This window comes from Dermacentor andersoni, chromosome 2 (assembly GCF_023375885.2).
Source record: "Dermacentor andersoni chromosome 2, qqDerAnde1_hic_scaffold, whole genome shotgun sequence".
NCBI lineage: Eukaryota > Metazoa > Arthropoda > Arachnida > Ixodida > Ixodidae > Dermacentor > Dermacentor andersoni.
Window position 1 is genome coordinate 790,849 of NC_092815.1, and position 15,805 is coordinate 806,653.

At 45.9% G+C, this 15,805-nt stretch overlaps 1 protein-coding gene across 4 annotated transcripts in view; it reads right to left on the reverse strand.

Moving 5' to 3' along the window:
* Nucleotides 1–5,985: 5,985 nt before the first annotated feature.
* The window catches only part of Mo25 (calcium binding protein Mo25), a 166,656-nt gene continuing 156,836 nt past the window's right edge, over nucleotides 5,986–15,805 (reverse strand). For all 4 annotated transcript variants that reach the window (XM_050190214.3, XM_055077606.2, XM_055077605.2 and 1 more), the window contains one exon: nucleotides 5,986–6,782. In XM_050190214.3, the coding sequence (XP_050046171.1) occupies nucleotides 6,570–6,782 (213 nt within the window). In that variant the 3' untranslated portion in view covers nucleotides 5,986–6,569. The remainder of the gene's footprint in view (nucleotides 6,783–15,805) is intronic.

A 15,805-nucleotide genomic window follows, 5' to 3' on the forward strand; every position in this document is an offset into this window, starting at 1 on the left:
GCTTTTCGAATACGTTTTGAAGAGCTGTTCTAGATCGTCTGGAAAAAGCAAGTAAGCCGGACATTAGTAGGCATATATGTTTTACCAATGAAGTTGTCTTACTCGCGTCTTCTTTAAACCGTTTCTTCCGTCTCGGATAAATGATATAAATATGTTATGTATCTCTTTTGTGCTACCTGGGTTACAACTCCCTTGTGACACCACGAGCGTGGAAGACATCACTACCTTGCTGAAACGAGTCGATGAGTTAGAGTTGTGCCGAGGAGGTCCAAACGCTGATGTTATTCAGGGGCGAGTCCGCAAGTGGCTTTATGGATTTGGGGGGGGGGTCGATGGCGTCACAAACAGTGCCCGCGAGTTGTTCGTCCTGATTCTGGGACATGTTCGAGGTGTCTTGCATTACGTGAAACTTCTCACAGCCGATTATTAGCCAGGAAATCCGCAGCTGGAACACGCAGGCCTCAGTTTTCATTGGTTCCAAATTCTCAGCAGTCATTATATTTAAGAAGAGTGAACTCTGCTCTAAAAAGGTAAAAAAAAAAAAAAAGTCTTTCAGTGAGATTGGAAGCTGTGACGGAAAACCTTAGGCAAGCGTGAAATCAAATGGAAAGCATAAGCACCGAGTCGCTTGAACATAAATTGAGCAAGTTGGACCTCCATGCACGTCAAATGGCAGCAATCAAAGAATGCATGTCGGCCGCAAAATTCTATAATAAGAAAAAGAGACGCTACACCGAACGCTGGCTTTTACAGCACAGCGAAAGCTTGCGATGTGCATCTTTGGATACCTCTACCGTCCAAGGAAATTTTCGTGTCTAGTGGTAAGCAAAAGAATTCCCATACATGGGCTGATCCTGGAGATAGTGAAATGCCGGACTGACCCGCGGCGGAGATAAAGCAGGTGTTAAGCACTCCCCACACGTGGGCCTATACCGAAGATAGTGCAATACCGGCCCGACCCGCGGCGGAGGTGAAGCAGGCATTAAGCACTCCCCATACGTGGGCCGATCTCGAAGATAGTGCAGTGCCGGGCTCACCCGCGGCGGACTTGCAGTTCGCCATTAAGGGGCCCACACACACAGCTTCGCTGGTCGTCTTTCTTTACAAAGTGGAAGGGCACAGTTTTTTTTTTTTTTCGTTGTGACGATTGATTGGATTTTTTTTACAAGCACTGCTCCAGGAGGGCAGATGTAACTGGCAAACGGAGGCCTCAGCAGATTACCCGAGGTTATAATAAAGCAGGCGGCACAGGATCTCCTCTGCGGCTTCACCTTCGGGACATTGTTTCCCCTTCAGCAATTCTTTAACCTCCTTGGGCGATACATATTCCTCTCAGCCGCCATTTAATATGGCTGCTCATTAGCATAATTCACGCGGCTTATCGCACCACAAAATATGGCAGAACATCTTCGCAATGGGGGCCCAGTGCAACATCCCGCAAAGTCAAATTGACGTTTATGAAACGGCCCTTCCTGCGACGCTCCGCACAGCATATTCCTTCAGCCAATCAGCAAGCCGACATGGCGCGTATTCTTGATCACCACCACATATTCGCGAAATTGCAGCTGCATTGCAATGGCTTCTGTACGCTACTGTTCACTTTCGTTTTGAAGCGCTGTCACAATATGGCTGCCAAGGACACACACACACACGCGCACACACACACACACACACACACACACACACACACACACACACACACACACAAACACACACACACAAAAAAAAAAGAAGAAAAAGAAAAGAAATGGCAGATAAAATTTGCAGCCCCACATCACGTGTCATCTTCTTGATGAAAATGCAAAATTGAATTTTGCAAAACTTCCGTTTCCTGGCACAAATTTCAAGGCATGCGAGCTATCGACAGCCAGAGTCAACATGGCGGATAATGGCGGCCGTGCAGCCGCCATGCGTGTCGAGAATTGAGCCTCGGGTTTTATTTGAAAGAGCATCTTCTCGGCTTGCTTACCTGCAGAATTTCCTGCATCCAGGAGAATAGAATTTTTTTTTACGTGGTCATTAGTTCTTGCTACTTTTCTCAAAATTTTGTTTGGGTTGTCTGCAATTTCACGAAAGGTACAGTCGCGGACAGAATAAAATGGACCACGGGATCTCCGAAAACATTCAATTCCCGAGCAGCCTGTAGCAGTAACCAGTAAAACTGCCCACGACAACGTTGTTAGCATATTCTAGTCGAGGTCCAAAATGCAAATACCAGACTGCGTTGTGAGGTTGCGGAGATATTCAGCTTTTTCTTAGATTTCATGGTCCATAATATTCTGGCCGCGACTGTACATACATACATACACACATATATACACATATATATATAGTGACACTTTTAATCATACAATTTTAATCTTTTCGATGCGACAGCTAGGCTTGCAAGGAGTACTTGTGTAATACCATGCTTCTGCACCCTGAAACATTTTCACAACTGAAACATTAATGAAATCTTGAGGGTATAAAAACAAGTTACAACTTCGAACTTTCGTAACATTACTTGTTGCTGGGCTAGTTGGTTCGTAAAGCTAAAAGTTGTGTGAATATGTTCCTGAATACTCAAGAAGTGCAATAAGCATCATTTCACGTTTCTACGTCTATCAAAAGTTTTTGTAACGTGTCAAGATGCACACCAAATAAATTAAATTCTGGGGTTTTACGTGCCAAGACCTTGATCCGATTGTGATGCACACCATAATGGGGGACTCCGGATTCATCTTGACCATCTGAACTTTAATGTGCACCCAATGCACAGTACATGGCCATTATTGCATTTTGCCACCATTGAAATATGGCCACCACACCCGGAATTCGATACCGCGAGCGCGTGCTTAGCAGTGCGACTCTTTAGCAACTAAGCCACCACAGCAGGTAAGATGACTCTTTCCTGTCGGTGTTTTTTTCACTTTAGTTCGCATCTTGACACGTTGTTATAACAACTTTCATAACTTTTGATAGAATAGAGGTGGAAACATAAAACAATGCTTATTGCACTCCCGAGTATTCAGGAACATATTCACACAACTTTTAGCTTGCTCACTGCAAAACATTTTCTTCCAGTCATCACAAAAATTTGGAAGAGAAACTCTATAAAAAATATGTTCATTCTGCAGAGAAAAAATTGTTGCACATTTGCAACAAGCACATTAAATTACGCATTACCTATAAATTTCCTCCCTCTAGTGGCAGTAGCAGTAAATATTTTGCTCGAAGCACATACCCAGTGAACCGAGTTGTCCATTAGGTTGGACCATTATACTCGCAATAACTTTCTGTGGCAATCAAAGGAAAGCTATGGAGGCATAGCGGGCACAAGCGAAATCGCTTCTGAATTAAGTCCCGCCTTTTCATCCATTATCAGTTTAAGCTGGGGTAGAAAAAACGAACTCCTTATTTACAACAGACAAGCCAAAACACACCACTGAGCATTGAGGTTGACTTAATTTGTGGCTTCTCATTTCTGTGCCTGTTCCGAGAAATCAATAGTGCTACCAAACTCTGCCAGACTACTTGGTGCGCTAACCCATGTGAAGAAAGTCCGCCCCTGTACCTTTCCCTTCATTGCCACAGAAAGTTGTCTGCGAGTACAGGTATCTTGGACGAAACTGGCAACACCTGAAAATGTGGCATTAAACTAAGCTTCACACAAAATGTTACCTGTGTGCAAAATTTCAGCGGAGATTGGCCAGTGGTTTAGGTGGAAGAGTAATGTACACCTGGCTCAGTTACTTTTACCGTAGTTTTACAGTAACACAATAAGTGCCAAAATTCCTGGCATGGTGCTTGGTTTGGAAAAAAGCACTGTACATATGGAAGCTCTAACACCGTAACTATTAAATGGTTGCCTTGTGCCAACCTTCAACCTAGTTTTGGAAGGGCCTCAGGGGAAATCTGCTGCCTGAGGCATTCAGTGTGTACTGGAATATGCTCAAGGCCATAAATGAGAAAAAAAGAAAGGAAAAGGCAGGGCAAAAGTTGATCACACTTCAGCAATCGGCTACTGATGCAGCAGTAGGAAAACTAGAAAATTTTTGTAGAAGCAGTAGATTTCGTTATTGCTTTCCCAGAATATGCCGAAGTCTGCAGGTTTTGATGGCTCATCACCGAACCAGTAAAAATTTGAAAAGATCAGTAGCTGTAGCCAGAGGTCAGCAAAATAAATGGAACTCGCTCAGAATCACTCACAAAATATATTTCTAGCTTAGGGTTCACTAGGACAAGACTGACCTGAATTATAGTCAGCTAGGCTCACTCGGACTCGAACCCACAAAAATTCTACTTGGCTGGGCTCAATCGCACTCGCTCATGAGTAGGTCCAAGTCTGGATGAGTAGACTCATGAGTGGGTTTGCCAACCTATGGCTGTAGCAACACTGGTTGTGAAGTGCATGACAAAACAAAATGACCACACAACAAATGCACCATGTAACCAAACACAAATGGCTAGAGGTTCTAGCGACTCGATATGTGAGAACGCCGGTGACAGTGGTGGCTTCAATTAATGCAATTTCACACCTGCAGTCTGAAATGGTACAGACTCTGTACAAGTTCACAGCTTATCTGGATTTGTTACATTTAGGAGGGCCATTTAAAAAGTCACTTAGAAAGTCATGAGTTAGTGGTGTATTTTAGAGTAGCATATAAATACATATTTGTTCCCGTTAAATGTCAGTAGGCTCAGTTTACAGAATAGCGATATCACATTTAATTGCAGAGTTAGAGTTGTAAACTATTGCTTTAATTTCCAATTTTTGTTAAATAATTGATGGTTTAATAAAAATATCTGCTTTCTACACTTGCTAGATTTGAACTTCTTTAAAAAATATCTTTAATTTTGGCAAACCTCGTCAAACTTGGTGCAGTGAATGCTGAGAACGATTTCCCCGCTCCTATGGTTTTAGATAGAAGCTCGCAAGCTAAAGCTTCCACTTAACATGCACAGTAGTTTCTAAGATAGAAAGATGAAACCAAAGTGACCCACTTACTCTACCACTCCCCTTAAGCATGTTTTAATACTTAATCTCTGCAAGTTCACAACAAATTAATTTGCTGTGGGTACCAGGCTGCCATGGTTTATAAACAAAAGACAACAAATTTTATAGCTGGAGCGTCTCTCAGTGAACCTACAATCTTTATTTTAGCTGATACATCTTTTGTAAGTGAAGCGAGTGACTTTTTTTTTTTTTTTACAAAGTGGTAACAAGAAATTATTGCTCGCATTTACAGATTTTCAACATCTCCACCTCAGCTGGATAAACAATAGTGTCCTTTCCGTTTCATACACCAGGTAAGCAAAGTTGCATCCAACAATTAAAATTTTCGCTTAAATAGATCGGGTCCGGCTTGCTTTTATCGTGCTGTGATATTCAATCAAGCGAATAAAGTTACTTGAAGCTCCACTTTGCCAGATTAGACTTGGATGAAGTATTGCTGAAGTATACTATCTGTGGTGCATCAACATTTGGTTATAGATACAAGTATAATTGTTGCGCTGTCTAAGCAATCAGTTCAGCGCTATTTTTGTTCTTCAGCATCTCTTAGAAAAGAAGCCCCCTGCTTATGGTAAATTATTGGCCAATCTCCAGTTGTGCCATGATAGAGGATCATCATTACACCAGGTTTCCATCCACCTGAAGGAACATGTAGCTTTTGTCAATAACAATATGTATTAGTCTTGAACAGCATGGCTGTTCTTGTATGGCAGGGTATCTAATAACACATTTAGTAATGAGGAGGAGGAAATGACTGGAGAAGTAACAGAAGCAGTTTGACACTAAGCCACAGTAGAAGTTCTCAGGAGCATGTTTCATTGGTGGTATCAGACATTTGTGAATGCCCACATGTTAAGCAAGCATTTCAGCTTCTGTTGTGTGTAGTGCACCATCACGTAAATGCCTTGTGAAAAGTGCCATCTTTTTGTGGTTCCAGTTGATTGCTTTGCAGAGCTGGTAACAACACTTGCAGGACTCGAAAATGAACGGTCTCACAGTTTTGGTCTTTTATTTATATTGTAACTATGAGTGATATAAATATTACTTGCAGTTTCTTCAAAATCTGCATCGTCTCACTGTCTTTCTCCTAGCTCCTGAAAAATGCCGCACGAAAGGGTGGCCACAGTCTACTGAAGTCCAGCAACAACAGACCACATGGCAACAAAATCCTGTACATGTTTTTTTTCCTGTAGGCACCAAACACTTGTGCCAAGCATGCTGCGAGAGAAACCCGAGCCTTTTATTCTGCCCGCATTACATTAGGCCATCCTCCACCACGGCAGACAGCTTGCATAAAGGCTATGCATAGGCACCACAAGTCCGAGCACAACAGCAGCGTCAACAAACGATACACGGGGTGCCCAAAGTGCACAGGGTCACTAGCAGGCGGGCCAAGCTGCTGCGTGCTTTCAGGTGCCTCTGCACACAGTTGGCTTGACAACATCAATGGCACCGGCAGCTAGTCTAGTTACAAGCAAATGTTAATTCCTTCCTTTTTTTTTTTCTTTGAGGGGGTGGGGGCGTGTTCATGGAATGGTGTAAACCCACAGTGTAAGCAGCAACACAACCCCGAGACTCAGTGGCCCTGGGGACATGTGGTGGTAACAGGGTCGCCTTCCAATGGCTTCAACTCTCGAATCTGCTTGATGAGGTAAGCCTTCTCGTCATTGAACTGCTCGTCATCCGACCGGTCCGTGTGGAATTTGCTCAGGAAGTCCACCAGCTTGTCCTTATTGCGCAGGAGGATGTCCAGGATGGGCTTTGGCTTGTTTGGGTTGGCCACAAACACCTGCAACAGTATGTAGCACCATCTTAGCTCGCTTGCGTGCCATAAGTAGCACATATGCAGTCTTATTTTACTTTGCTCATACAATTAAACCTTGTTATAACGAAGTCACTTCGGCCACGAAGCCACCCTCCTGTGATAGTTAAACCTCAATACATATAATGAAGTCGGTAAAATAGGCACTTTACAACATTGTTATATTAATATTTGACCTTTTATGCAAATAAGTACAGTTGCTGACCGAACTTTCTTACATGAAAGAGGTTGTCAAAACTTATGGATTATCGGGCAATCTGGAAAAAAAAAAAATCATTTTAATGAAAAAAAAAAAAGGCTAATTTTGCTGAATTTGGAAAGTTGGCAATCAAGGGTACGATTTCATGCTGTGTCAATGATAATGTCACATCGGCGATGCAAAGCAAAGTCTGCAAAGCTTTTGTGTCTACTCCGCCGCCACGGCTGATAGTGTTGCCCGCAGTGGGACAACACTATAATCAAAAGCGTTGCCTAGAGGGGAGCGAACACTCAGTCTGCCTCTTGCTTCAATGTGACCTCAAACACTTAACACGTGGGAAGACACCACATTACCCCCAAGACAGTGCACGCAGGCAGTGTATGTGCAGCGGCAGCCAGGTTAGAGGAGAGGATAGCGTGCGCACATATTTCCATTGTATTCTCAACATTTCTATCCTATTTCCTATTTGCCAACTGCTAACACAGCGAAACTGCAAAATCGCAATTTGAAAAGAGGATGAGAATGGGCACCCATGAAAGAGGGGAGAAGGAGCTTTGGCACCAGAAGGGGGATCCACTAGGACAGTGGTTCTCAAATGGGGGTCCATGAAAGCCACAAAAAGAAAGAAAAAGACTCCCCCCCCCCTCCCCTTTTTGCAGGCATGGCTACTGCAAGTCTTGAGGCATTCTGGTTGGAGACTTCAGAAATGCTTCCCCTTATTTCTCGTTAAACCGTATCTGCTTAAAGAGCAGTTTCGTTCGATAAAAGTAGTGAAGCCAAATCACCCACTTAGCGACCATTGAACATGATGTGTTTTGTATCCGCATAAACCATATCACGTTATAGCATACATATCAGTTAACACATAGTATTTCCACTTTTTGTTGCGCAATCACGGTGGTAGGTCAGCTTGACAGAACAACAAGCCTCAGAGATCAAAACGGCCTCCAAGCGCAAACCCAGAGCACGCTTGAAAAGGTGAAGCTACATCAGCATCAACATCACTTCGGCACCATGCCAGAGGGTGTTGTGGTATTGTGCAAGCTAGGACTCGTGTCATGCCAAAGATCGGACAAAAAGCAGGTGCTCAGCATAGAAGAAAAATTGGACATTGTTCGTGCTATCGAACATGGCACGAAGAATTTGGCGCTGGCATGCGAGAGTGGTCTACTGTTGACTACTGTGTGTGGCATTTGGAATGTGAAGGAGAAGTTGTGCAGCAGTGCTGCTGCGACTGCGAAAAGATGTTGGCTACGAGGTTAGACTTTTCGAGATTCAACTTTTCGCCATCGTTGTCTCCGTTATCGCCAAAATGTTTACTAGCAACAGTGATGAGACCGACACGGAAAGTGATGACACAGGCGATTCAGGCCCTACAATGGCAGAAGCTACACGTTGCATCAGCCTCGTGAGTGTGTTTGCCAAGAGGAGGGGGCTGGCGAAAAAGCTGGCTCGCAGCTTGTTTGTTTCAGGCTGCTGTTGTCGCTGCTAAGCCGCCGTGACATCCAATGAAAATAACACACTTTTGTTGTGCGACGTGACTAAGTAGTGCCTGTTTTCCCCCTCTTTAATCGTACTCTCTTTGAGGTCCGTTTTTGACAGGTAAGTTGACAATCTCACGCTATTTCGTTTAAGCAAGTTATAAGTTATCCAAGTTTTAAGCCTTTAATTTGGAGAGTAGGAGACTGTGCTACATCAAATGCTCTACAGAAATCTAAGAAAACGCAGCCCATAACTTGTAGCTTTTCAATTGCCCAGACTAAATTGTGAATAAACTCTACGAGCTATCTGTTGCAAGATAAACCACACCTGGAACCATGTTGGCTGGGGCTTAGGAGATTATAGTAAAACCTTGTTAATTCGACCCTCGTTAGTTCGAAAAAGTGGATAATTCAGATTCGTCCTTTTGTCTCGGCAGGCATATGCATTATTTAGTGTATTGAAACGCTCGTTAATTCGGTCATATTTGGCCGCATGTCGGTTATTTCGGAGAACTCTCTATGCTTAGCAAGCGCAGATCGCTGCAAATGTACCATGCTAAAGAGTAAAAATGGTGTTCGCGACCACCAAAACAAAGCAGCAGAGTTTGCATTGCCATAGTCATCAGTGAAAATTGTACTGATTGTATGTGAAAGAGAGCAACGCCATAACGCTTCGTGCCTATTTGTGCTTTTAAAGCCTTTATTTATTCTTTCATTTACTGCCGCGCATAGCACCGCGTCGGCTGTGTGTCTTCATGACTGCGTAGTCGTCATCCAAGATTTTGTTAATAGCCGCTGTGGTTTCGTCCGCAGCGGTCGCGGCGAACAGTAGTTTCGTTTTGACTCAGTATGCGCGTTTACTGCACGCCTTCGTAACCGCAAGGTCGCTGTCCATAATACCATCGACAGCGGCCACGGCTGTGGCAAGCAGTAGTTTCGTTTTTACTCGGTGCAAAGCTGTCGAGGATGAAGAACACCATCTACATTGCGATGGGCAGCGACCTGGCGACACCGACAAAAATATAATTGGTGAATGGTGAAAGGCAGTGAATGGTGCGTCTCTAATGAATACGCGCACATCGAAGGAAGTCGCGATGCCTTTGCCACAGCGAGCGCTAATCAGTCACAAGATAAAGAGAATCGCAGCTTCTGCACTGCTCTTGTGCAAAATAGAAACAGGATTTGCCGATTAATTCAGTAATTAAAAGTCTCTTGGCGTAATAAGCATTTGTTTGTTTTCTTGATACCCTTGATAATTCCGACATTCAGTTAATTTGGCTATTTGTTTTTGGGTCCCGTTAAACTCAAGCTGACGAGATTTTACTACGTCTGGTTAAACAAGCCATAACATAACTATATATTACATGCTCCATAATTTTACAGGTTGTACTAGTTAAGGAGATGGGTCTGTCGTTCTGAACGGAGTTTAGCACGCCACTCTTACATATGGACAGGACTCGCGCTAACTTCCTATCACCAGGCATGTAGATTTGTTTGAGGGGCTTCTGGAACAATCGGGTGAAATAAAAGCATAATGCATCTGTACAATTCCTTATGATAGCGGCGGGGATGTCATCAGGGCCATATGCCTTAGCCTGGTTCACATCTTTCAATAATTTAAGGATACCATCGACACAAAAGGCGACTTGCAGCAAGCGGTCTATTCCAACAGGTAATGAAAAACAGACAGTACGTGAGCTAGATGGTAAAAACACAGATGAAACATAATGGCTAAAAATCTCAACTTTAGACTCGTTATCATGAATGACTGTTTCATCATTTTTCAAAGAGCTATCAACTGGTTGTCATCGCCATTACGCTGCACATACCACCAAAATTCTTTGGTATCCCCGACAAGTCTTTGTCCTAGATTAAAGAAATACAAGTCCTTAGTGATGTCAGACTTTTGCCTAATTCAATTTTTACTGCTTTCAGCAATGCCCAACACCCTGATGAATTAGACTAGACGCCTTGTACCTTTGATAAATTCATCGCCATCTTTGAATTAGGGAACGTGACTCTGTCAAACTATGGTTTGTCTCGAGCTCTCCTACTAGATATAACTTGTGACGGGACAAAAGCTTCACGTAGTTCAAACATATTCAGTTTAAAAGAATTCCACAGTTGTTCGGGGGGGAACGCCAGGGGGCGCCGAGTAGTGCAGACGCGCAAACATCGGCTCCTGCTTCTTCAAATGATTTTGGTGAATTTTTTTTGCCAAATCCTGGAAAGCTGTGCATCATTCGATGCAGTATGTAGCAAGAAACCAGCCCATACCGGACTATTGTCGATAGGTGAGCTTTTCGACAATTTGAGAGACTTTGAACTACCGGCCGCGGTGTTCGTCGGCTCACCCTACCGGACGCAGCCTAGCGTCGACGCGGCGTCCATGGTAAGCCACGGCCTACTTGGCGTTGTGGGGCGAAATGCCTGAAGTTGAGATGGTGGAAGGGGTCGAGATTGACCCCGACGAAGTGAATTGCCTGGGCTGGACCATGGCAGTGGGCAGAAACAAGAAGGCTTGACCGGAGACTCCGAAGTTGACGACCAGCACGGAGACGCACAATGGCGGGAAAGGTGGCCACCGCACAGCCACCCGACAGAGCGCGATGAAGCAGCTCGTGAACGTCTCAAGACTCCCGAAAATGCCTCGGGACCATATACGCATCATCGCCAGACCAAGAGGAGGCCTCGACGTTAAGAAAGTCAGTACGATTCGACTAGCCCACGCGTTGGCCATGGCAGCGGCCTTTGCTCCGGATGAAGTGGGTGAAGACATCATCCGCCCCAATGCTGTTCAAAACATTCTCGTCGTTTCTACGCCGGCAAGGAAGAACACGCGTGCCTTCATGTCCGTTCAGCAGATACACCTCATGGAAGGCAAGTACGACGTGGCAGCTTATTTAGCCACCTCGGACAACACATGCAAGGGAGTCGTTCGTGGGGTCGACGCCGATTTCAGATATGCTCAGCTGTGGACAATGATTGTTAGCCAATGGAACCTCAAAGCGCTTGAGGGGAGACGCATCAAGACTACTACGACGATGGTGGCGCTCTTCAAAGGTATGAGAGTGCCGAACTACATTGTGTGGCGTGGGCATGCTGCCGTGCACGCTATGCAGAAGACAAGTGGAAGTGTGTTACAACTGTGGCAATTTGGGACATCGAGCTGATGTGAGCCCAAACTCAAGCAGGAAGAAATGCAGGGGATGCGGTGTAGCCTCCCCTGCTGAAGATCATCAGTGCACGCCAAAGTGTTCCATCTGCGGGGGTCCTCATCTCACTGCGGACCGCAAGTGCAAGCAGCGATTCCGGCTGCCCTACACAGTAAGACAAAGACGACGCTGGCACAGGCGCACCAAGAAGTCACAGGCAGCCCAGGAAGTTCGTTCACGTGACTCCAGCCTGACAAGCGCGCTTGGACATGGATGTTCGCTGACGCCAGTGGCTCATCAAAGCAGCCGCTCCAGAGGGCGCCCCCGGTCTCGATTCAGGGGCTGCTCCCACTCCAGAGGACCTTCCCGCTCCAAGGGGCGTCCCCAATCCCGGGCGCGCATCCAGGAAGGACCCTCATGGGCGGACCGAATCAAGCCCAAGACGGGCAAGGCACCAAAAAAGGTAACGCAGGTAACATTGCCAGAGCATAGGGAAGACCCCCGAGTAACACAGCTCTTGCATGAAAATGCTAGCCTCAAGGCAGAAATCCAAAAGATGAAGGCCGATTTCGAGGCCTTTCGGCAAGCAAACCTTCAACAAAGGCAGGAGTCCTCTTCGGCAAACAGAGAAGCACAGGCGCATACTGCTAAATGTAGGGCCACGTCCTCACAGGAGGCAGCCGAAGAAACTGCCACGACGGAGGCAGCGATGCAATGCTCGCAGGACCGTTTACAAAAATCCATGAATGAATTGATCAAGGGCAATCAAATGCTGCTCTTCAGAGTCCAAGTTCTAGAAAACATGCAAACTAAGCGCGCTGAACCAGTGAGTATGGAAGTCGCTCTAGCGGCAGCTAGAGAAACTACAGGTAGCGTCCTAGAGGCCCTCTCAAGCCTTAACAATGGCGGGCCACACTAAAGAATTTATCATATGGCAGTGGAACTGCGCCAGTTTTCAGAAGCGAAAGGCCCCACTGCAGCAATTTATCGCGACACAGTCGAACAAACCACATGTTATCTTACTACAGGAAACTAGAACTGAAATTTCGTCATTTCCAGGTTACCGAGCTATCTCGGCAACCCGAGAGGGCAGACTCGGCCTGGCGGTCCTAGTTGAGAAGAAGTGCTCCTTTCAAGAGCGCAAATTGCAGTTGGACAACACGAGGGCGGAGGTAATGCTTATCGAAATCATTCCCAGCAGCTGGCTTAAAAACAATGTTTTCATTTTAAACATTTACGGTTTCCAGAGAGACCGTCACCAGGCATTCTTGTCGATTATAGCCAAGGCGGTGGCAAAAGCAAGGGATGCTCCACTTGTGGTAGCTGGAGACTTTAACACGGCGCATCAGGCGTGGGGTTATGTGAGACACTCCCCTAAAGGAATAATCTACTTCAAGCGGTTACAAACTGCTCATTAGAGCTAGTTACGGACCCATGGTTTCCCACGCGCATCGGCAATTCAGTCTCATGGGACACCATGCCGTATATGGCCTTCATTAAGAATGTCCCCTCTGTTAGTTGGCACAATAAGCAAGAAAACCTGAGAAGTGACCATTTTATTGTGGAAATTTCACTGGAAGATGCTGCAGCCCCCCTTGGGCGTTCACCGTAGTAGACCAAGACGCCTTCCGTAAACACCGGGGAGAGAACTTGGAACGAGTCCTTCGAAGACCTCTTAAAGAGACTCAAAGAGGACGTCAAGGCTGTTACTAAAACATTGGAAACTGACTTAAAGGTCAACAGGATAAATGTGCACTTGGCGCACCTGGTAGAGGCCAAAAACTCCTTACTCACCAGATGGCAAACACAGAGGCTCAATCGGAGGCTGCGTAAGAAAGTAGCCATGTTAAATTGTGAAATCGAAGCATATTACCAAGAGTTGAGCAAGCAGCAATGGAACGAGGTTTGCTCGGCAGTTGACGGACAGATGCGTACAGGAGGCAAATGGAACCTCCTGAAGCAACTGTTAGATGACTCCCAATCCAAAAGCAATCAGGCCTTAGCTGTTGATAGAATAATTCATGATCTTAAAGGAAAGGGGCTAACAGATGTAGACATACTTCAGAGCCTAGCAGACAGGTACCTCCCCGTAGGCCCCACAGGGGATGAGGACTACCCAGAGTATACAGGTGAACCCACAGAGGAGCTTGATGCCCCGGTGACTAAAGCAGAAATCAGATAGGTTACATGAGCTAAATGGCCGCTCGGCGCCCGGGCCGGATGGCATCTCCAACAGACTCCTGCGTAACCTCGATGAGAAATCAATTGAGAAGCTTACGGAGCAGATCAACCGCATGTGGGAAACTGGCTGGGTCCCAGAGGACTGGAAAACGGCCTCAGTGGTCCTTATCCCGAAATCAGGTAAAACACTCACACCCGAAAACCTTAGACCAATCTCGTTCACGTCCTGCGTGGGTAACGTGGCTGAGCACGTCTTCCATGACAGAGTAACGAGATACATTGAGGAACGAGAACTGTTCCCGTAGAACATGGTAGGCATCAGGCCCTCCATCCGGCCAAGATGTCATGCTTCTCATCAAAAGGCAGATAATCGACGTGAACACCAGGGATGTCAGATGTATTTTAGCGTTAGATCTTGCCAAAGCCTTTGACACATCACACACAGATCCATTCTGGAATCCATCTCGCACCTAAACTTAGAGAAATGCTTTCATGCTTACGTCAGCTCTTTCTTAAGCGACCGTAAAGCCACTATTAAAATCGGCCAACTAAGATCCGACGAGTTCAAGTTAGGGGCTAAGGGCACTCCATAGGGTGCAGTAATCTCACCCCTCCTTTTCAATATAGCGATGAAAGGCCTCTCAGAAACGCTGGCTAAGGTCGAGGGCGTGAATCATGCGCTCTATGTGGATGACATCACCGTTTGGAGCGGTGGGGGGTCCGAGGGGGCCGTGGAGCGTGCCCTTCAGGAGGCCTTGGATATTACGGAAGAGTACTTAAAAGGGACTGGACTCGGTCTATCACCATCAACGTCAGAACTACTGCTTTATAGACCGGATCGCAGGGGCAAGAGACACTCTACCCATCTCGACCAGATTCCTATTAACCTATCCGCAGAATCTGGTCAGATGATCCCTATAGTCGAATTGGTCAGGATTCTAGGTTTGATCCTAAATGCAAAGGAATGCAACAATCAAACTGTTGTCCGCGTCAAAGCAAAAACAGAAAACATGCTCCGATTAAACACAAGAGTCTCGAACTGCAGAGGTGGCCTCAGTGAGAGCAATCTCGTTAGGCTGTATCATGCATTCCTGATGAGTCACATAAACTATGTAGCATTGGCGCTCAACTGGTCCTGCTCGGAGGAGGCGAAAATTGATGTGCTGATGAGAAAAAGCATCAAACGCAAACTGGGAACTCCCACTAGCACCAGCACGGAGAAGCTCCTACAATTAGGGGTTCACAATACCCTGACGAAGGTAATCGAAGCACAAAGAACGACACAAACCATCCGCCTCTCATCTTCGAAGGCAGGCAGAAGCATATTAATGTTCGCAGGTCTGGCCCCCTTGGCCGTCGACGCGAATGCCATCATGCTCTCTCACACCATCAGGGCAACCTTTCAAGTTGGCCCTTTCCCTCGGAACGTACCCCCCCCCCCAATATAATGCAGCTAGACGCAAGGCACGAGCCCACTCTCTCATTGACTTTACGCACAAAAGCCTGCAACTAACTACCTTTGTAGATGCTGCCCAGTATGGGTGCACAGATTCATTTGTAGCTGTTGTAGCTGATCCTCAAGGGAAAATCCTTAATGCAGCTTCGGTAAGACACATGAAGGTAGTGGCGGCTGAACAGGCTACCATCGCGCTAGCTATGAATGACCCCTCGTGGCCTTACATCTACACTGACTCAAGATCAGCCATACGAGCCTTTCTATCTGGCCTAATCTCGAAAGAGGTGGTGGATATAATCAAGCAAAGACCACCTGATGCTGTTCACGCTATCACATGGTTCCCGGCGCACATGGGAACCAATGTACATCCCAGCAAACCCAACCCGAATGAGCTAGTTCATGACCAGGCACGAGGTCTAACATTCCGCAATGGTCCTGATACGCTAAGCAGTCGCGATTGTGAGTGCAACTCTGACCCTCTACTCTCTTTTAATGAAATAGTTAAACACTATAAGCTT